This window comes from Parathielavia appendiculata (genome assembly GCF_033297405.1).
Source record: "Parathielavia appendiculata strain CBS 731.68 unplaced genomic scaffold N657scaffold_32, whole genome shotgun sequence".
Classification (NCBI taxonomy): Eukaryota; Fungi; Ascomycota; class Sordariomycetes; order Sordariales; family Chaetomiaceae; genus Parathielavia; species Parathielavia appendiculata.
This window is the reverse complement of record NW_026944251.1, coordinates 126,097-147,187: the sequence shown is the minus strand read 5'-3', so window position 1 is coordinate 147,187 and position 21,091 is coordinate 126,097. Positions and strand designations below refer to the sequence as shown.

Below are 21,091 nucleotides of genomic sequence, written 5' to 3'. Positions count from 1 at the left end.
ATTGGATCAAGGTTCAGAAGATCCACTACAGATTGGTGCCGGATCCGCCTCATCTCCTTCACACCCTTCAGAGGCGCTACGGAAGGGGGAACTTCTATGTTGAGGTTGGTGGCAAATATCTCTCATGTCTTTCGGGGGATATTCTAGTTGAAGTTACTAACATTGGAGTGCTTCGCGCCCGTAAGGTGCGGAAGAACATGTATGAGGTCACTGCGAAGGTGCCTTCTCAAGCGAACTTGGAGTTGATGGTGTGAATGGGTGTCTAACTTGGCTAGATGCCCATGTGCCAGGTGAATTGAAGAGGATGGGAGGTTGTCCATCTAGAAGTGGGTATCTTCCAGGTTATTAAGGACTATCGCTAGGCACTGGGTTCGTGCAGAGCGAAAATGGCTGCAGCGGAATGTTTACTTTGAAGAGTTTCGAATTTCCTAAACCGATAAGGGGTTACCTCCGAGTCGCCCATTGAATACGAGCAGTACTCCCTTAAGCGGCCTACATACCTTATTCTGTAATTCATACTTTCGGGGCTGAGAACTCAACGTAGTCATATAGAAATGGCAAAAGGAGGTCTGAGCGGGTGACCCCATTTTCGACACTCCACGTTGGGCATCTACAGAGTCCCTGACAAGGACGCCTTGAGTCATTGACATCTTCCCCCTGCCGCCTTGGCTTAAGTGGTGCGAAATCCGGTACCATACTCAGACGTATGCCAATTCAGCAGGCGTGCGGCTGTCTCATGACGCGTTCATGTTGCTATTGATGACTGGCTGCGAGGGTTATAAGTGTTGAGTGGTGGATCAAGTGAGATAACGGACGGTTGAACGTTGAGGAGCCCTCAGCCATCAACCAGTCTGCCCATATAAGTCAATGTGATCCCGTTCGACAAACAACCCCAGTCAGCTGGATTGGGGTGTGAATTAGGGCTATTGACCTCAAAGGGAATATGCCCGTGTTTCGTAGACTGGAGCTCTCGCCCCTGGAAAAGCGATGCAGTATGGCTTCATCAAACCGAGCTCAGATCCCGTTGTAGCTTCCTCCTATTACGCTGACGAGACAGAATGAAATACCAGAAAAGCAAAAGAGTGATGAGGGTGGAGACGGCAGTGATCAGGAAATAGATCCATATCTCTGAGGAGACAGTAGGGCTGGAATTGTTACCGCCGCCGCCGCCGCCGTCGGAACCAGCGTTCCAGTTGAAAAAGGTCATGGAGAACATGCTCTTCAATTGCGAACGGTGTCAGTATAAACGGCACGTTTAGAGGGGCGCGTGGAATATGGGATGCCTACAGCGAAGAAGGTCCCTGGGAGGAATACCATGGTGACCAGTGCGATGGACCGCATCTGCCGCGAGTCCTCGCCACTTGCCGTGGCAATTTCCATGTTGGTTTCTCCGTGAGACTGGAGTCAAGCCAGAATCAGCACTCGTGGACTTGCGCTGTAAGATAGGGAGACCCACCCATTGTGTAGCCATCGCCATTCCATCGATTTCCATGGTGCAAGCCCTGATCTTGTCTTCATACTCACCGATGATAGAAACAAGCCTATCCTCCATTCTCATTCCAGCTTGTTGCAGGAGTTCCTGGTATCTGGCATCTGGGTCGCATGTGCTGTCAGGATTTGAGGCCTCGAGGGGTTCCGAGCCCGAGTACTCCGAGAAGGATATTTGACTGTGAACTTGCCAGTGGCTGCTAGTAACGGAGAGTGGTGTGCCCGGTCGTAATCCCCCTTGGGCGAAGTGGTCACGGTCCTGGTGATGAAAATCGTGCTCTCTCCGCACCCTGGGATTCACCAACATCGAGTACTCGTCCAGATGCCGACACATGCTGAATAGAACAGTCTTGGTAGCCAGAAGGATGTTCCTCGAGAAGGCCGCGTCAAGCCAGGCTTTAGTCTTCTGCTTGTTCCGTTCGGCCGTGGTCTGCACGCTTTGCTTCCAGCTCGTGATGGTCTCGTTGTCGAGCTGGAATATTTGCATCTCTAATTCGTCAATCATCTCGTCGGCAATGTCCATTTGCCTCTTGCGTTCTAGCTCTACCAGGATTCCCGGGAGAAGCATGGGATGGGCCGTATCAGGGCCGGCTCTCCCAAGTCTTGCCAGCACGCTCCTCTCCTGGTCCTCTGAGGCACCGAATAGTAGGGCGAAAGTCAATCTTTGTTTGGGAAAGTGTGTGACAGCTAGGGCCATATCGTCTTTCCATTCGTTAGATGTCCGGCAATTGTAAACTATGGATGTCAACATAAGTCCTTTGAAGCAGACGAGCAGATCAACTCACTTATTGCCTTCTGACGAACCATGCTTTCGCCAGTACTTGTGTACAGTGGCATCTCGGTCAACGTGCGTTCAAAAGCCGGTACATTGGCTCGACTTATAAGCCGACCAATCCAACTGTGAATAGACATCCTTCTGGAAAGGAGCCGAAAGGTATCGGCTGTGAACGGCATGTTTCGTAGCCTTTTCCGATGATCACCACGAGGAGTTTTGGAAACCGATACTTTGAAGTCGCTCGCTGGCCGGGCTTCAGCTTTCTCGTTAGGAAGTATGTCCTCCCCTCTCCTGAAGAAGGATGCTGCGACGGTAGTGACCCTACGACCGCGGCTAAGAAACCATGAGCCAAGGCGTTCATCGTTGATATCCACGCCACTGCAACGACCCTCAACGAGAGTATCTGTAGGTCTCAGCACCCGATTTTCTGTTTTTTCAGGCCGCGCTATTCTATTTTCGCGGCTTAGCAATTGGATCTGAAAGTTTCGGCTATTTTCCGAATTTGTTGGGGAAGGAGAACAACGTACATTAAAAAGAGTCTCGAGGTTGGACTTGGGTTCCCTTTGGAGATACGATCAGGTTTTGGATACTCGTTCTCGACCGATGGCAATATGTCCGCGAAAAATTCTTCCCAGTCTTCGCGGCCGCAGAGTTTTCGCTGATCGACGTCCTAGAGTCCGTTAGAAGGGTAAGGGTACAGCGTGAAATGGCAAGAGCTGGGTGGAAGTCCTAGTATGCTTACGTCGTCGACCCTAGGAGTCCTTAGCACTGTGGTTATGGTGGTTCGAGTCTGATCTATGATCTCCTCAACAGCAAAATCTCTATCCCCTTCTCGAGCATCGCGAAAACTCAGAACTTTCTCAAGGTTCCGAGCCTCGCTCAGTTCTTCCATCGGCCGCTGCCCGTCCATCGCAAAGTACCTAGGTAGACTGAGTTGGGGGGACGCCTTCGATCTCGGACAGTCCCGGGCAGTTTTGAGATGAGGACGTAGTTTCTTTTCGGAAGAGGCCTAATGCGTCGATTCGTAGATGCCGCGGTGTAGAAATGCCAGTGGCAGGTTGGTGGTTCTGGTGTCGTTGCTGGGCCCAAGCCGTGGCTTGCGGTTGAATGTAAGGTAGCCAGCCAATCATTTATCTGCAAAGCAGGCTTCTGCTCCGCCACCAGCCACGCAGTGAAACCCGACGGGCCGACCAGTCCTCCTTAATTATTGGCAAAGGACACCCACGTGCAGCAGTGCGATCCGCAATGGAGACATGGTGATCGGGCGACCGCCGCCACCTTTCCCATTCCAGTCCCACCAGCCTACGTGGACTGCAGTGCCCCGAGTAAGTGGTACGGTGGCGTGAAGGTTGCAATATGCCTGCGCATACCACAGTACATAATGGTACCCCCTGTGGTGCACTCTCCGTGATATTTAAGTGTGCCTCCTTGGGCTGGATTGTCAGCTTCGTTCGCCAATGGACATTCGAAATTACTTCATTTGCGTGTCACGAGAGTCGGGCTGATGAAATCTGCCCTGCCCCGCGAGGTGACAATGGAATGCAATGCTGGTTAAGTGCTTTACCGCGATTGTGTCTCCCTACCCTAACTTTCGCTTCACGTCATTGGATGTCTTCCCAGCTTGGGGAGCCTTTCAAAACTGAAGATAGGTACCCAGCTTTCTCAGCTCATACTACAATCTCTCCAGTATGGTGGCCTGGTGAGGCTGACATTGGTGAGCGTTAAGGCATTACTGTAGGCATATCTTTCGCGGGTGGGCGTTTGTGCACAATGCCGCGATCAAGCAAGGCTCACTGCAACGCAGCGGAGAATAGGTACAGTAATTGGTCGCCCGCCCCATGCCGAGTCCGTTTGGTTGGGGCTTTGGGGTTGGCAGCAGGGCTGTGCGGCGTTGAGTCCCGTTGCTCGGATTGGAACAAACTCGACTCCTGGATTTTGGAATTTCAGAGCCTTATGGTTGCCAAGATGGTGCGCGAACTTCAGCGTTAGCCAGAAGGCAGCATCCACGCTTCTCTATCGGCGTCAGGGACCTGTTTTATATAAGGTACGGTACCTACCTTGGGTACCGGCTTGAAGGCGGATGACAACCAGCGCAACACAACCCTCCTTAAAGTAGGCTCTCTTTAATGGCCACCTTCACCAACTTAGAACAGAGCAAGCAATCCTGGATATTCGTAAGCCAGTTCGTAAAGGTACTAGGCAACGTTACTACGTTTCGCATCTAATCGCTTGGTAGTAAGGCAGTTACAGCCACTTTGCTCCACCCTATTGTCATCTCATGTCCATAAACTAACATAAAAATGGGTAAGTGGCAAGCTCAACTTATTTAGCTGCGTTCCACGTGCTGACCCCGCCGCCATCTCAGTGAACCAACAACACGCTGGCGTGACCGTCACGGTCCACGCTCCCAGCGGAGAGGAGACCCCGGCAAGGTTGCCTCTGGTATCAGCAGTGATAGCTGGCTCGGAGGTCGCGTCTTTCACACCCCCCTCTCGGAGGCGAATTGCCGAAGTCGTGAAAAGTTGCGAAACTCAGCTCAAGAATCGTCCCAAGGGTCTGAACACAAAAAGCTTCGTGGGTGCCTTACTCAGGGCCGCATCCAGAGAACTCAACTTGTACTGGGATGGCACCACAGAGAGCAACAAGACTTTCTTCCCCCACGGCCTACTGGTGGAGGTCTTAACCAAGGACAGAATCCTCTCGAGCTTATGCTTCACTTCAGCGGAGGCCAGGGGTTATACTTACACCCCTGAGGATTGTTATCGACTCATTCGCGGCAGTGACGCGCCGAATGGACTCGGCTTGTACGCGCGGGTTTTCACCGTATTGCTTCTCTGCGATATGCCGCAGGACATCTTTGAGTTCTTCAGCTGCGAGCCGAAGATGAGCGACGATGCCTTCCCATTCAAACTTGGGGAAGACGGCGACAGCATTCGGTCCAAGTCCTGGCCACGCAACATACCAGACTTCCAACCAGGTGACCCACCCTGGACACCCACTTCCTGCGAGTCGTTTGCCAGCCAGCAGTGGAGGGTTTTTCTTCCGTGCTTTAAGGACACAGAAGAACATCAGGACTTTGACGGAGATACAGTCATGCCCTGGCATGACTATCATGTGCGGGGAGATGAAAGCTCGACGACTTCAACCGACGGCGGCACGGATGCTCCGGCAGGCGGAAACAGTGTGGTGAGCCGCGTCTTCATCCATGACGGCCACTGGAGCTTCCATGGCCTCCATCCCGTAAGTGATCAGACCAACGCTTATTTTTGTTAGGAGACACATGCAGATCTAACATTGCACGTAACTAAAGGCGCCGGGGGATCGGAGAGTGGTGACATTTGCCGTCAAAAGGTTAATAACCGACAAAGAAGAGGACTTTAAACGTGAAGTTGCCATGCTTCGACAGCTGGGCGGCAAGAAACCCCACACAGTCAAACTTCTCGCCACGTTTCGGCATGGCCGAACTTACTCCCTGCTCTTTCCATGGGCGGAATGTGATCTCCTCATGTATTGGAAACGCGACCGCGACACCGGCCACCAAGGAAAAACGCCCACGCTTATTCTCTGGGTCGCTCATCAGTGCCATGGTCTTCTTGAGGCACTACATTGGATCCACGGGTGCGATCCCAGCAATATGGTCAAGGACCGGCAAAACCAACCACTTTACGGACGGCATGGCGATATCAAGCCTGAGAACATTCTGTGGTATAAGCAGGACCTGGACGGACCCCACGCCCTCGCATCTGGGGAGCTTGTCCTCTCGGATTTTGGGCTGAGCGCACTCAACCATCGCCAAAGCCGGTCCAACGTCAAAAACGGGGATTTTCAGCACACGACAACCTACGCATCTCCGGAGAGTGTTCTGCCAGATGAACTCATCTCGAGGTCGATTGATATCTGGGCGCTGGGGTGCGTCTACCTGGAATTCGTCACCTGGGTCGTCGGAGGCTCATCCCTTGTGGGTGAATTCCAAGGGGCTCGGTTGTCTCCCTTTCTGGGATCCCTCCACTCGAATGACGTTTTCTGGGAGGTGCAAGAACTCGAAGTCCCTACAGCGGAAAACCAAAAGCACGTAACGGTTGTCAAGCCGAAGGTCCAAGAGGTACGTATTTTGACCCAGACTGTTTCGCTACAGTACCTACCTACTGTCCCTGTTTTACTAATTCATTCACTGATTTCGCTCATAGTGGATCAAGAATCTGCGCGAAAGGACCGAAGCCACCAACTTCATCCATGATTTTCTCGACATCATCGCTAACCACATGTTGGTGATCGAGAAGAAGGATAGGGCCACAGTCGATCAGCTGCTACCCAGGTTCAGCGCCATCAAAGCAAACTGTGATCAAGACTCTTCGTACTATACGGAGCCATCAACCAGAACTGGTGATGCGGTCGTCGCCCAGATCCCCGCTGCCCAAACGCTCAATATCCACACTCGGGTGGCAATCAGAAGGGCGTCACAGGCCCTCCCACGATACACTGGACAGGCGGAGGTGAGGCCGCAGCGGAACGAGGCGGCTTATCTCAAACCGCCGGCGTGAGGTATTCCGCCAAAACATTTCACCAAGGTAAGGTAATAGGTTCGTTTGAATCCGTCACACGTCTCGTACCAACCGTATATTATACCATCAAACGCCTTCTTTTTTCCTTCCCCCCTCCAACCCTGTGTCGCTCAATGACATTTACTACGTCGGTCCATGGATGTTCAGCAATGGACTGAATTGGACTGGATTTCGATATAATTGGCTTTTGTTATGACGTTATGATGAAAAAAAAAGAGAAGGAAAGGAAGAAGCGGGGTGGTAGGGAGGGAGATTGAGAAGTACAGCACATACTGTAACTACAGTAGCAACATCAGGTCGATCGCAACTCGAGATTTAAGTTAACCTCTTTGAGAGAACCTTGAGTGTTCTCAGTCTTTTTTTTCCTATTTCATCAAAGTGCAAATCTCGGGGCCGTCTATCGTTCAGATCGAAAGGTACTTTTTGTGAAGTGACTTGGGTCTCTCTTTTGGCTTTAGAGATACTCGTCAGCGTCCCGACGTCCCACCGATTTCCAACATCATCCTTGCACATACATGAACCGTGATCCAAGCTATAGCATCAGAGGAGAGAGGATTGTCAAGGAACATAGCACATAAACAGATGTGGCACACGCTAAGGATCAACGACATGACCAGGGCTTGAACGGCAAAGAAGTACCAACCGTGACATTGCATGCACTGTTCTAAAGTTGGTCTGGTAGGTAAGGAGGCTCAGCAAGTCATCTTCTCTGTATTATCTCTCAACCAACTTCGCCCTCTCTCAATGATATGACCTTTTGCGTGAATCCAGCTCCTCCGCCTTCATAAACCTTCATCTGCGTAATGGTTTGCCTTGATGGCAGCCTTGATAGTTTTTGTCTCCTCCTGTAAAGTATTAGGAAAATACTTCCAGACAAACATTTCTGTGTCTTACATCCGTAAGCTCTCTCGGCGTGGTGCAGATGAAACGGCCGCGCTGGTACTGGAGAACGTGTTAGTGAGACTGCTGTCTACCGGGTAGTCTCGGCCTACAGCGATCAGATAGGGCTAGGGGGAAGGATGCTCACTTACGACGATGGTAATCCCGGTCACCATTGGGAATATCTTGGTGAGCTGCTCATAGATGGTGCTCTCGTCGGCGTATCGAGCCGAGAAAGATTTGACGTAGGACATCTTTCCCAGGTAAAGTAAGGTGCTGCGTGTGATCAAATGAGAAGGCGATGTAGATCAAATGGCGAGTGTTGATGAGACCACCAGAATAGCACTTGTGAGACATAAAATTGAGATGTGGTGACCACTGTCAAGAAAATGAGTCGACTAACGAGATCCAATTGTGCTCGCAGAGTCAGCCATGGATTGAGCCCAGCGCCCAAGCAGACTGCCTTGGTACTTACACGTAACACCTGTAGGTTGACTCGTTGGGCTCAGGTGCCCGCTCAAGTGGCGAGCGGTTTCTCAGCGTTTCACAGGCCACAGGGTGACTGGGGGCAGAACCTCTAACCGCGAACCGTTGTCGAAGCTCGCCTATAGGGCGACACTTGGAAGAGCCAAGCCACTCTCGAGGTTTCCACTTACGTACGGGTACGGGGTCTGCCTGCATGCAGGTCAGGCAGATTGCAAAAGTTCCGCGCCGGATCGACCAGTAGCGACGGAGGTCCGTTGGTAGTTGGCAGGCACTTGTTAGAGAGGCATGGAATCATATTGCCTGAGAGTTTGACCTCGAGCCCGACCCCGGTATGGCCCGAAGACCGAATTGTTTATTGTAGTTGATTTGTACTGGTACATTTTCTTCAGCTACTTTACATGTCCTTCATTGTCTTACCTTCCAGGGACTTCCACTCCGCATAGTCAGTCCCATCCTTTGCTCCAAACCTGCAAGGGCTCTGAGTCCTTGGCGAGAGGAGCGCTGCCCTTTCAATTGCCATGTCATGGGTTACTTCTACATCTGCCGTAGATATTCCTTATGCCTAAAGTTCAATGGCTACATTATTCTACAATGTAAAGAAAATAAACTATTAGCAGTACCTCATTGTCGATGTGTCCTGGCCAAGCGGAACTGGAAAACCCCAAGCTAACTTGAGGAGAAAGGTGATACTATACATGTAGAGACACCTGACAATAACAGACAACAACCCCTCTATCGAAGTCAGAGGAAATATGCAGATCCCGGTACAATAAAGAATTCAAAAAAGGAAAAGGCGCTTGTATGGGCCCAGCAGATGCCGACTGGGACGGCAATGTTTGCCGGGGCTCAGTGGGCGTGTGGGCACTCCGGCGTGCCGCCTGGTGTTTCCACTCAAACTCATTTTCTCATAGAACGGCTGATTGTGATGATTCCGAAGATAGTATGGCATTTACTCGATTGTTGGCACGCTAGTAGGAGCGAGGAGACGTTCCACCTGGCAATTGTGAGTAAAAGGTTGGGTCTCTGAAAGTCCCACTTCCAGTTCATTAGGACCGAACACTTACGATCTGCCTCTGGTCCATGAGCGCCACAGAGTTGATTATGTACATATTATGGCGCATCTCAATGGTAAAACCTCCGCCATAGAGCTGCACCAGAGTCGACTTCAACCGTTCGGGATCTTTGGCGCATCGAGAATGGACCTTCACGCGCTGAGAGGTACTCCTGCTCTCGACGTCAAGGGGTGTTGAGGCCCTTGGGCGTGTTCCCGCTTCTTCGATTTTGGCAGGCATCCGGTATTACCAGACTCTAGGCCAAAAGAATTCCAGGGCTGGTTTGTTGGTATGTTTGAGAACTCGAGGGACGTCTGTCTGTATTAAAAGAACCCGATTCGGTTCCCGGGGACGTGGTGGTATGCGAGAAGGACTGGTCCGCCAGGGGGTGCCTTGAGATGGGACTAGCACTTAATATCCCCGAAACTTGTTCCGCCGGGCAGCAAGACTAGTCGAACATTTCCCTCATTTCAATTGATGTGCTCAACATCAGATCTGGCGGGGCTGAGTCCCGAATCCCACCGCGCATGCAATATCCCACCCTGCCGCTCGCCGAAACAAGCAACAAATGCCATGCCAGCCATCGACCATGGGGGGGTGCACAATATTTGCGCTTTGATTGGTCACACCACAGCAACCAATGGGGTTTGCGCTACCGCAGTACTGCAAACGAGGGGGTGTGGCAGAACCCGTTGTGGTGCACAAGGGCTGACTTGGGGGCGAGCGGGAGTCGTGACCCCCTTTGAGACATCATTCCAGCATACTCATCCTCTCCCTTAAGTCCAGTAACAGGCGGAAGCCCTTCTGAGACTCCGGTTCTTGGGGACAGTCCACATGCATGTCTGTCCGTAATAACCTCCAGTCTACTGGAAGTGGATGCTGTGTGAACTTGGAAGACTATTGCATGGCACGTTAAATCATTGACAGACTCAGACTCATCCATCAGCTGCTCAGGGGGCTCATCCTCCAACATCGCCCGGGAAATCCCAGCGCCCACTCCTTAGACGCCAATTCGCGTGGCAAGGCTGCGGCTGCGTTCCAGCCCTCCCGCCTCGAGGCACACTGTCCACAGGGAGGCTACGACAACCAAAACCCCTTTTCAGGTCCTACTCAGAGGCTTGTCACTTGACGTTTCGCAGAAGCCTAGCTTGAATCTCGTGCCCAGGACGTATCTCGAATCAATCCATCCTCGCTCCAGCCCACGGCATTCACGGTGTACATGGTAGAGTTGTGATGGAGTAGCGATGTGGGTTTGATCTTTCCGTTCCAGTGTGACGGTTCAAGTATGCGTCCCCTGCCCTTGATGCCCATCAACAACCCGGGTGCCTTTGGGATATCACAACGTGGCCATCAAATCGAAGCGCAGCCAGACTTGCCGCGGGTGAATTAGCCGACCCCAGCCTCCAGGTGGCGTTTGGATATTGCGGTCGACCAACTCGCGCTGGTGGCTTGCAGGCTTGCAGCAACCAGGCGCTTCGGGCCCCTGGCCGGTCCGGCCATCCAGCACCACCAGAAATGCCTTTGTGTCACTCACACAATCACACACACACACACAAACAGGTGCGCCCAGAGAAGTTACCCTGGAAAGGGACTGGAGACTAGGTGATAGCAACATAAGTGTGCATTGCCCGAGCCTCAATGGCAGTGTACCGTAAGGACAACCTCCAAGACCATCGGCGGTGGTTCAGTGCCTCAACGACCTGCTGATTACTGCTCCAGTTAGAAGTTCTCGCCCCAATCAAGTGAAACCTCGACCGGACCCCTCACGTCATTTCTCCTCGTTTGTTAGCTTCATACGTTTCGCAACTCGTTTCCTCCGGGGCTGACTGAAGCTAGGTGACCTATCAATCGCAATTCACACTGCCTGTAACCCATCTTGTGCGTAGCGACGGGCTCGGAATTGCGTCGGTGTGGCAACATAAAGACAATGCACGGCCACGGTGACCAGGACCAACACCGCAGAGATAACAGTGGCGGATTGGGTAACTGTCCGGGTCCTAGCAAGCACGCAAGCAGCAGGGCATCGCCAACCGTGAGTCCAATTTACAAGTCCATCAACGGCGATGGAGCGAATGCAGGACTCCAATTGTCGTACCCCATAGAGCTCGGCCAGAACTCGGCGTTTGCTCACACTTGAACTTCTCTCAGCAGCAGAATCACCTCACTCTCAGTATCGCTAGCACTCACCTGGCACCGGCATCACGGACTGATGATCCATATGACGAATCACGAAGTCCCAGTCGTCCTCGGACGCCGTCTGTGGTAAACGTTCAGGATCCCTTCGGGAAAACGACAGCAATTTACCGCGACGACGATCCAGCAAGCGGTATGAACATGTCCCATTCTACACTGTCGTCATGTGGACATTGTGACTAACAGTCAGAAGAAGTCACGGCCGGAAGGAATGACTTTTATAACCATTCAAACAATGGAAGCGAACACAGCTTCGCCAGTATCAAGACCATCACGGATCTTGGGTTTGAGAGACAAGCTCATGCGAAGCTCACGGCTGACCCGGTCGACCGAAGCCCGGAATCATTGCACCCGAGAAACGTCCGCAGCGAGAGCAACGCCAGCTCACTTCACTCAAACCATGAAACTGAGGGGCCCAACGGCCAAAAGCAGTTGGCCAGGCGTCTGCGGAAAGCCCGCGTAGGAGCCAGCGACAAGGATCCTCGGGACCGGGCAGTCTTCATTCCTATCAGCGACATTGAACGCATTATCACGCAAGAAACTGTGCGAGATGTTTTGGGGCAAGAGTTCCCCGAACTGCAGGGCGCTGAGGGAAAACCAGAGCTCGACAAATTAACCCAAGACATTTGCCCATCCCGACGGCGACTGTTCGCGCTCTTGGTGCTGAACTTGAGCGCGAAATGTATCAAGTGCTTCGTCAAGTCCGGCGTCACAGACATGGACTTCCCGTTCACCCAAGCTCCTGATCCCTCCGAGTCAGCTAAAGTGCATCCCAGGGGCGATGTTGAATATGAAAAACCTCTCGACTGCTTTGGCAAGTGGAAGACTAGCGAGGTGGAATGGTTCTTGGAATGGCAGCACGCCGTGGCATCTCCGTTTTTCGACCTCGGACCAGGAAGCTTATACCTCTACACGCTACCCAGAGACAGCAGGCTGCCCTTCATCGAATCTGAGCTTGTAGCGATGGGGGGCCACGCCAATGTTTGGAAGGTCTTGATCCATCCGGCTCATCATAACTTCCCAACACAGCCAGTAAGATCGAGGCATTAACCCTTCGTAGCTAGTACGTGAGGTATGGCCCTAACTTGTCTAATGTGATTAGGGCACCGATAAACAATACTTCGCCGTCAAAACCCTCCATACTCGACGAAGGGAAGAGTACGAGAGAGAGGTAGAAGTTCTCCAACGATTCAGCGGCCGACACGAAGGTCACCCGCACCTCATCCGGCTTCTCCTCACTTACCAGCACAAGGACGCTTACCATATGACCTTCCCCTGGGCTAATGGAAACCTGCGCGACTTCTGGGAGAATGAACCGGCGCCACAGAGAACCCAGGACATGGCACGTTGGATGGTTACCCAGTGCTTCGGCATTGCTGACGGTCTGCAAAAAATTCATGGCGACGGGCATGTCGCCGGACTGAGCTCGAACGATAAGAACACGGGTCGACACGGCGACATCAAGCCTGAGAATATCCTGTGGTTCAAAACGTACAACGGCAGCGACAACCACCTGCTCATCTGCGACTTTGGCTTGAGCAGGTTCCACAGCTACCAGTCGCAATCCATAGACAAACTTCCCGGCTGCTCCCCTAGCTATCGCCCGCCCGAATGCGACCTCTACCGGCTTAGAATCTCGGTGAAATACGACATCTGGACGCTGGGCTGTCTGTTGCTCGACTTCCTTACTTGGTACCTCCGCGGCTGGTACGCTGTTGACACTCAGTTCACCGACGCTCGCCTTGCCGACGAAGGATGGGTTCCCTTCAACCCGGGCTCCATTTCGGACCATGAGAGGCCGTACTACGAAGACAAGTTCTACAAACTGAGAGATGATGGCAAGTGTGTGAGCGCGCAGTTAAAACCGTCGGTGATCAAGGTCAGGCTAGCACTCATGCAACCCTGTTTTCACTCTTTGCCTTGTATTGTCTACCAGGTTGTGCGTGGAAAAGCGAGCTGACAACTGTTGTCGGTAAACAGTGGATGGAGGAACTGCACAAGCTCGACTATTGCCCAGAATTCGCGCACGATCTCCTGAGGATCATTCACGAAGGTCTCCTACATCCTGACAAGAGGCAAAGGTGGGATTGCACCCAAATCGTAAACGAGCTCGGTAAGATCCGCCAAAAGTGCAACAGCAGCGAGACGTACTGCGTTGCACCCTCTATCTGGGAGGGCGGGCCGTTGGAAACATTTACCGTGTCGGTACGTAACCCGCCTTAAGTTGCCATCCTTGGCTTCTTTCGCTGAAGGCAACACCGCTGAGTAGTACACAACTACTAGTATCCCCTCGACCGGGTTGAGACCATAAACAGCCACAACAGCATCCTGGCCCAGCAGCAAGCCGAAGCCCAGAGCCCCAGGAGCCTAAGCCCTGTTAGTCGGAACTCGCGCGCCTGTACGCCTCCACCGGAAGGGCATGACTCGTCGTCCCCGGCGGCCGAACCCCTCGACATGCCTTCCTCTGCAATCCTACCAGAAACCCCCGGGTCCTCAGCGGAAACCCCGAGTCTAGTGGAAACCGCCGGTCCAGCGCAGAACCCAGACCAGGTCTCAGGCACTCCGGCCACGCAGCAAGTCCCACCTCACCCTCCACTGCCTCTGGCCCTAGAAACGCAGACGCAAAGCGGACCGGAGAGGTATCGTATTTCCCCCGGTACCACCATGGCCACCCGAAGAACCGCCACAGATTCATCGGGACCCTTGCTCGCTCCGCCACCCGCCGGACGGGCACAACCGGTTGGGAGGGGCAAGCGCGCATGGGGAACGTGCAAGAAGTGCGTCGAGATCTTGGGATGTTGCTTCGTTTCTGGTTGAGCGTGGGCGACGATGAGAGGGAAAAATGTTTGTTGAAGTCTCCGGTTGGATGATCAGCGACTCAGGGGTGGCTATTGTCCTCACTGGCGTGAAGTTTGTGTTCGAGATGTAGCTTGGTTCTAAATACCCCAATTTCAGTCGTATTGCACTTTCAAGAAGAGAAATAGTAATACTAATGTATAATCCGAGTGTGAACTTCCGTCGAGAAACGCGAGGGATACGTATCTTGTTTGCGCGATGGATAGGAACTTTCGTTCACACAGTGCTACATTATGCTCCTCAACTGGCTCGCCATTCTTCTGCTGACATCAAAACGCTATGCGATCCATAGCCCTAGCCGATCCGCTCAAAGGCGTGGCTGGTTCGGAGGGTCGGTTGTGGTTGCTGCCGCATTTATGATCGAAGCCCCGATGTGGGGCCGAGCCGGCAGACACGGCGCCTCACTCTAGTCGGACGTCCCGCATACGGGCTTGGCACACTGGGGAGAATACGAGTACTCTGGTAATCACTCCAGGTGCGTACCTGTTTGTGGGCTGGGACCATCCTGAGTTCCAGGGGAGGGCGCCGGTTGCGCCGCCCCGGCCGAAATATGTCCGACCGGCATCGTAGCAGCACCATTGCCGCCTTGCTGGACCACGCCGGCAAACTGTTGCCCATGCGGAGGCAACTGAATCACAGGCGGCGAGCCCTGTGCACCACCACCTTGGGGTCCCGGCGGCAATGCCTGCCAGGCAGGCACGTGAACCGCCGCAGCGCCGCCATACCCTTGGACAGGATACATATAGCCGCCACCGAGCGCGTGCGCTTGCTGGCCTGCTACCGATAATCCCTGGGCCGTAGGCTGGACGTAATACGAGGGTGAAGGGGAGACGGGCGCATAATGATTATGGTGACGGGGACTAGATGTTGGCGTGTGCGGCGCGCCGCCGGCGCCGACATTCCTGACAGACGGACGTGCCAGGTCAGAATTGCGCGATGCCCGTTGGTTCCGCGGCCGCGTCTCCGGTTCGTCCGCGCCCAGGACAAAGTTGTCCAGCCGGTCGAAGCGGTTGAGAGCGCGCTCTGAGTCCTTGCCCCCGCGGGCCCGGGCCATGTACTTGTCAAAGGCCGTGACGCTGTTTGCCACGTCCTGGAAGTGCCGCTCCGTGAGGACGGCGACCACGGCGGCTGCCCCTCCGTTGTTGTCGCCATGGACAACCTCGTCGAGATCGCCGCGTGCGAGCGCCGCGGCGCTGATGAAGGCGTTGCGAATTTGTCGCCCGTTCCAGCGGCCGAGCTCGTCGAACTCGTGCTGTCGCCAGTGCTTCTCCGCAAAGGCTAGGATGCCCGTCTTGTCCGCCTGGAGGTATGCCTGGGGTGGGTCCAAGATGCTTCGGCGTTGCTTCTCGATTAGTTCGAGTCTCTCAATATTCATGCGGAAAATTTCGAGGGTTTGCTGGAGGCTCAGTGTCTGGTACAGGAGTGCGCTGTGGACCCGAGACTTGATGGCCTCGTCGAGCTGGCCCGGTCTGTTTGTAGTCAAAAAAAGAATGCCATTGTAATATTCCATGACGCGCAGGAACACTATCAAACGGTGGTCTTAGTAGGTTGTTGGCCCTACATGTGGGGTTTAAGCTGGGACTTACCCGAGACGACTGCGTTTCGCTTCAGGTCGCTCTTCTCCCGCTCCTCGAGGAACACGTCGGCTTCGTCAAGCAAGAGGATGCAATCCCATACATTGGCGAGGTGGAAGATCTCGGTCAGGGAAGACTCCACTGCGTCCGGCGTAGAGCCGAGATCCCCGGATGTGATTGAGAAAAGGGGTTTCCGATACTTCTGCGCTACCGCCTCGACGGTGGCCGTCTTGCCCACTCCGGGGGGCCCATGGAGAAGGAAAACAAGGTTGTGACCTTTACCGGGAATCGGGTCCTGGCTTGCAATCTCCCGCATCTTCCTCGCCTGTTTAGTGTTGAAGTGATCTGTCAAGAGACAGTGGATGATGCGCCTATTATTGGGGTCTATCTGGAGGAAGCGGAATGCGTCAACGTGTTCGCGGCCAACCTTGACGTATTTCACGTCCAGGTACAGGAACCGGCGCTCACGCAGCCCATAGCCGCACAGACGCCGGGGTAAGAGGACGAGATCTTCGGGAGGCGGTTTGTCGAGGCCATTTGGCCCGTACGGATGCTTCTTGCCGAACTCTCTTCCCTCAAGGAAGTCGATGTCGTCGTCCGATACAACAATGTGGGACCATTCGTACACCAGCTTGGCACGCGAGGCGTCCGACCAGAGCAGGATAGGGAACTTGTCGCGCACCGTCAAGACATCGCTGGACCACGTATCAGACCGCAGGCCGTAGCTGTACTTCCAAGACGGATGGGCGTTGAAGGCTTCCTGAAAGTCGATTATGACCTCGCCGTCGATGAACTCGGGGCTGTTGGCAGGCCTCCCCTTGACGAAGTTCCCGTCTCGCCATCCGAGAGGGTCATTGAGGAGCGTCCAAGCCTTGTATGAGACGTGCCGCTGCTCGATGCACTCAGTGAACTTGCGGCCGAATTCTCGGCAGTCTTGGATAATCGCTTCGCTGTCAGGGGCTGCGAATCGGATTGGGAATACGGCCAAGCTTCGGATGTCTCTTTCACCGTCAAAATGATCGATGACCACGTTAATGGGCACAGGCTTGTAGGAGGAGCCGTCGAAATCGACAAAATAGAGTTTCGCCTTGGCCTCGGAGTCGGTTGGCGGCCTCCCAATCACGGGGAGCTCAAGATCGCTCATATGAGGCTGGAAGACCTCGAGCCTCCAGACGGTTTGGCAGACTGCGTTCTCTGCAAAGGCGTCCTTATTGCCTCTCGAGTTCAGTTGCTTTTCGAGTGTCCTTCGCGGCATGTACACCAGCTCGCCGGGCTTGAAGAGGTACCACAAGTCTTCGTATCGAATCCGCTTCGGATTGGAGTAATCGGCGTCGGCGAACTGATCGACAAGGGGGAGAAGGTGCTCCTCGACAAACGAGACGTAGCACTGAAGATGCTCCATCGCTTCTTGACGGCCTGCATCCCCATCCGCGTTCCCCTCCTGCTCCTGTCCATACGCGTCCCTAAGCGACTCGAGCCTGTCCCTGATTTGCGGCTGGAAGTGGATGAGATGTCCGTACGGCCGCATAAACGTGTGCGCTTCAGTGCCCCAGTTGTACCCGCTGACCTCGGCCAGGGCCTTGAGGACCGTCGGAGATTGGATACGCACAGCCTGGAGCCAGGCCCCGCTCGACAAACCGCCGTCAAATCGTCTGCTCTTGTACTCGGCCGTGGTCTGATCTTCGTACCCCTTGACCTTGGCGAGATGCCGTTTCATGTTCTCGCTGGCCATTTCAAAGCCGAGCTCTATCCCGGCCTCGAGGTATTCGATGGCATAGCGGCCATCTTCTGGAGCAAAGCGGTTGACAAATTGCTCAAAGGTGCATCTCCGAGCTTGTGGGATGATAGGCACATCCGGCGGTGTTTGGAGAACGGCCGCGGCTTCCAGCTCTTGGTCGCCTACGGTGTCGTCTCCTCTCTGTTGTTGAGGGACTTGCTCTATGGAACGCATCTTGTTCTCTGAAGAACTGAGCCCAGACATCGGGCGGGTGCAGACCTGTTCTGAAGGCTCAAGCGTGGCCGAAGCCACATCTTCCAAAGAGTTTTCGTCCACGAGTGAAGGCGGCATCTTATTCGAGAGGTCGAACGGCGAGTTTTTCAACAAGCGTAGGCGCACAGGGAGGTTATTTTGAACGTTGAGTCGTTGATACTGCCACTATAACAGGCAACGGTGAGTCGGGTCCGGTTTGTCGAGATGGGGTAATAACATAACGGGCCAGTGTAGAGCGTTTAAACCTTGTGATGTGCCTAGCATTTCGGAGAGCCAGGGCTGGCTTCCTGCGCATCGGCCGAGGGCTGTTTGGGCGTTTCGGGGCTAACGTACCAGGTAACCATTGAAACGCAGACCCAGCCACATTGGAGGGCCGTTTGCCCCCGAAGGCGTAGAACATGGCTGCGGAATGCCAATCATTCATGTCCACGCCTTTGCAGTGCATCGGTCATGTGTCAGCCCCGAATCCTGCCTGTCCTCAGCCACTCTTCCTCCGCGAAGGCGGTGCGGGGAATTGCCCGGAAATGGAGGATCAGCGCCGAAGGCCGCTATCTTGCTTATGTAGTCTGCAGTCGATTCTGGGCAGGAAGCTACTTTGACGCGCGATTAGCCTGTCTCCGGTGGTCGCAGCAGTACGCCGAAGGGCGGTGCTGCTGAGGCCTCTGGCATGGCATCACTGAGTGGGGGCCGTTGCGTGTGTGCTTGACTAACTTCAGTGGGTGCCCCGGCAAATCCTGATCCTGGAGAATCCGACGATGAATAGAGCAGAGTAAAGTCGCTTGTGGCTTCCGTTATTGACAACTCCGGCGCCTGTCCATTGCTTCTTCTGCCGATATAGTCAGAGAGGACACTCCAGCCAGCAAACATTTGATTGTAATCACAGCGAGGGCTTTGGAGGATGCAAACGGAGCAATCCCTGGTTATCGTTCGGCCATACAAGTGAGTTCCCTTCTACACTTACAGGTACTCAATCTGGCACATGGATGCGGCGATGGTTTGGGATCAAACCAGGGTATGATTGAACTCACACCCAGCTCGAGCAGATCTCTAGTGGAAGCGTTGGACGAAGTCGCAGCCGTAGATGCCAACCTCCTCCAAGGTCTCCATGGCTGGCGGGATGTCGTTGATGCCATCGAGACAGCCAAAGCGCAGGACAATGCCAAGTCTGACAGGTCCAAAATCCGAGGTCGGTTGAGGAAGTCGGGGCCTGAGATCGCCTTGTTGGAGTCTTTGGCGGGTATGATTCCAGATCAAGACGGTCTCGGCGTTCTCCGCGGGGGGTTGACGACGCTATTTAAGGTCAGTGCCAAAGCCCCAGACTTGGTTATGGTGCCGGCCGAAACTGAAGATGAGTTGACGGTTGACAGATGGTCTCTTTACGTATCGAAACCCGCGCAATGATCCTCGAGGCGTTCGAGAGCATTCCTGAGACATTAATAGAGGCCGTGCAAGCCAGCATGCGCTTTCCCGATGCTTCGGACCTGCTTGAGGCAGTCAGGCGGCTCTATCACACGCTGGTCGAGAAGGTTGCGACACTGATAGAAGTTTTGCTGCGCAGCCATCCCAACAGGAACAAAGGTTAGCGTTCATCCGCCCTGTGCATGAAGTAGCATGCTGGTCCTGACCGTGGACATTCATGCAGTGGTTCGGTTCTTAAGACATCTTCCGGGTAGGGAGGTGGAGGTTGTTCAGAGCTGTCTCGACGAGGTGTCCCGAGCGGCGGATCGGGTCTCTCGATGCTCGACAGCAGCGCTGGAGCGGGCGGTGGGCGAAATACGGCAAGAGCAACATAACATAAGCGAGAGTATGCGGGGGGTAAAGTCCGGCATGGACGGAATCCAGGCCGCGATAGCCAATGGGGTAACGCGACTGGAATCACAGTGGCGTGAGACTGACGCAGGGACGCATATCCGTACCGTGGCTGAGAGCAGCCGCAAGATGCTCGAAGCCGCGAATCAGATTCTGAAACTTGGGTGGCATCAGCAGCAGTACCTCGGTTCTGTCAGTAAGTGATTGTCGATGTCCAGACGGCGCTCGCACCAGAGATCAGCACTGATTCATTGAATGGCAGCAGGACAACAACAGGCTGCGCTGCCTTGGGTTCAAGCCGCGATCGTTGCAACACCGCGACTGATGGAGACAGCAGCATCCTCAGGATGGGTCTCGTCCCCGGTATCACCATCACGAGTGAGCATCGACGGTCTGTTGCAGGAGCTTGATGTGCCAGAGGCCGCGGCGGCTGGGGCTCTGGCTCGCGTCATGCAGCGAAGCTGTCACCCGAGACTGGATGCCGGCGGCCGGGGTAGCCGACTGGTGACAATGACGCGTTTCAGAGACTGGCTTGGGGCGCCATGGTGGGCATCCGATTTAGTGCTTGTTGATGGCCACTGCGGCGATGTTGCCGCGGACAACGTGTCAGCTATGTCGGCCATCTGCGCCTTCCTCATTGGGGTCCTGATGGACGGGGAGGGCGACTCAAGCCAAGATCGACCAGCCGCCATAGTCCTCCACCACTTCTGTGGACAGCACCGTACACAGCGGGACTCGCTAAGGGGCCCGGGGGGTCTCATCCGCTCCTTGGTACACCAATTGTTGGTGCAAACCACCGACGTCGAAATCTGCACACCCGGCCCGCAGCCATCACTGGATTTTATCGATGATGAGCTCCTCGACGGCGTGGGCGAGCACGACATCCCCAGCCTTTGCCGTGTGTTCTCCGAACTTGTTGTCCGCCTGGACGCTTCCCGTCCGGTCTTCTGCATTATCGACGGTGTGTCCGAGATTGAGACGGTGCTGGATGGCTGGCAGGAGGAGACCTGCCTCATCGGCAATGCTTTGCTCAGCATGGTGGAAGACGGTCACCGTTCTGGTCCGGGGCTCAGAGTGCTACTCACGAGCTCGAATCGGAGTGGGGAGCTAGCAGACTTGGTAATACCGTCTGACAGACGGGTGTCCCTGCTCGCAGGAAATGCGCGGGGCAGGCGGTCATACCCATGGCAACTTGAGAAGGGCCTTAGGGATTTGCTGATGACTGGTGAAGCGGGCAAGCACGACGTTGGCGCAGACGGGTTTTGAGAGCTGGCGATGTCCAAGGGGTGGGTCAGATTGTGGCTTGAATCTTGCGTGTGTCGACCCTGTATTATCAAAGTTATGCCGCGTTTTCTTCCATTGCGGCGCTGAATTGCCCGTTCAAGAAAATTTCAGTCCATGGGTAGATTGATTCCTGCATTCTGTCG

The 21,091-nt window shown here is 54.2% G+C and overlaps 6 protein-coding genes across 6 annotated transcripts; 3 read left to right on the top strand and 3 right to left on the bottom strand.

The window, feature by feature from the left end:
* Nucleotides 1–651: 651 nt before the first annotated feature.
* On the bottom strand, nt 652–3,473 carry N657DRAFT_650634 (uncharacterized protein). The gene is made up of 6 exons (XM_062793986.1): nt 3,006–3,473; nt 2,791–2,933; nt 2,274–2,713; nt 1,457–2,223; nt 1,288–1,398; nt 652–1,219 (listed from the first exon to the last, which is right to left on the bottom strand). The coding sequence occupies exons 1-6, from the start codon at nt 3,171–3,173 to the stop codon at nt 1,004–1,006; spliced, it is 1,845 nt and encodes a 614-aa protein (XP_062642851.1). The 5' UTR covers nt 3,174–3,473; the 3' UTR covers nt 652–1,003.
* Nucleotides 3,474–5,657: 2,184 nt separating this feature from the next.
* Nucleotides 5,658–6,804, top strand: N657DRAFT_582412 (kinase-like protein; the record flags this gene model as incomplete). The annotated part of the gene is made up of 2 exons (XM_062789610.1): nt 5,658–6,344; nt 6,451–6,804. 2 exons carry the CDS (start codon nt 5,658–5,660, stop codon nt 6,802–6,804), a joined length of 1,041 nt encoding a protein of 346 aa, XP_062642850.1.
* Nucleotides 6,805–7,603: 799 nt separating this feature from the next.
* On the bottom strand, nt 7,604–8,100 carry N657DRAFT_694007 (uncharacterized protein). Its single transcript, XM_062797256.1, has 3 exons — nt 7,857–8,100; nt 7,720–7,767; nt 7,604–7,670 (listed from the first exon to the last, which is right to left on the bottom strand). Exons 1-3 carry the CDS (start codon nt 7,956–7,958, stop codon nt 7,608–7,610), a joined length of 213 nt encoding a protein of 70 aa, XP_062642849.1. The 5' UTR covers nt 7,959–8,100; the 3' UTR covers nt 7,604–7,607.
* A 2,775-nt stretch (nt 8,101–10,875) lies between these two features.
* N657DRAFT_320796 (kinase-like protein) lies at nt 10,876–13,604 on the top strand. The gene is made up of 5 exons (XM_062786794.1): nt 10,876–10,893; nt 10,969–11,274; nt 11,391–11,568; nt 11,632–12,467; nt 12,538–13,604. The coding sequence occupies exons 2-5, from the start codon at nt 11,170–11,172 to the stop codon at nt 13,393–13,395; spliced, it is 1,977 nt and encodes a 658-aa protein (XP_062642848.1). The 5' UTR covers nt 10,876–10,893; nt 10,969–11,169; the 3' UTR covers nt 13,396–13,604.
* A 1,153-nt stretch (nt 13,605–14,757) lies between these two features.
* Nucleotides 14,758–17,933, bottom strand: N657DRAFT_684753 (uncharacterized protein; the record flags this gene model as incomplete). Its single annotated transcript, XM_062796715.1, has 2 exons — nt 14,758–15,815; nt 15,878–17,933. 2 exons carry the CDS (start codon nt 17,931–17,933, stop codon nt 14,758–14,760), a joined length of 3,114 nt encoding a protein of 1,037 aa, XP_062642847.1.
* Nucleotides 17,934–18,472: 539 nt separating this feature from the next.
* N657DRAFT_675165 (uncharacterized protein) lies at nt 18,473–21,088 on the top strand. The gene is made up of 5 exons (XM_062795800.1): nt 18,473–18,794; nt 18,890–19,154; nt 19,223–19,433; nt 19,498–19,860; nt 19,930–21,088. The coding sequence occupies exons 1-5, from the start codon at nt 18,754–18,756 to the stop codon at nt 20,928–20,930; spliced, it is 1,881 nt and encodes a 626-aa protein (XP_062642846.1). The 5' UTR covers nt 18,473–18,753; the 3' UTR covers nt 20,931–21,088.
* The last annotated feature ends 3 nt before the right edge of the window (nt 21,089–21,091 follow it).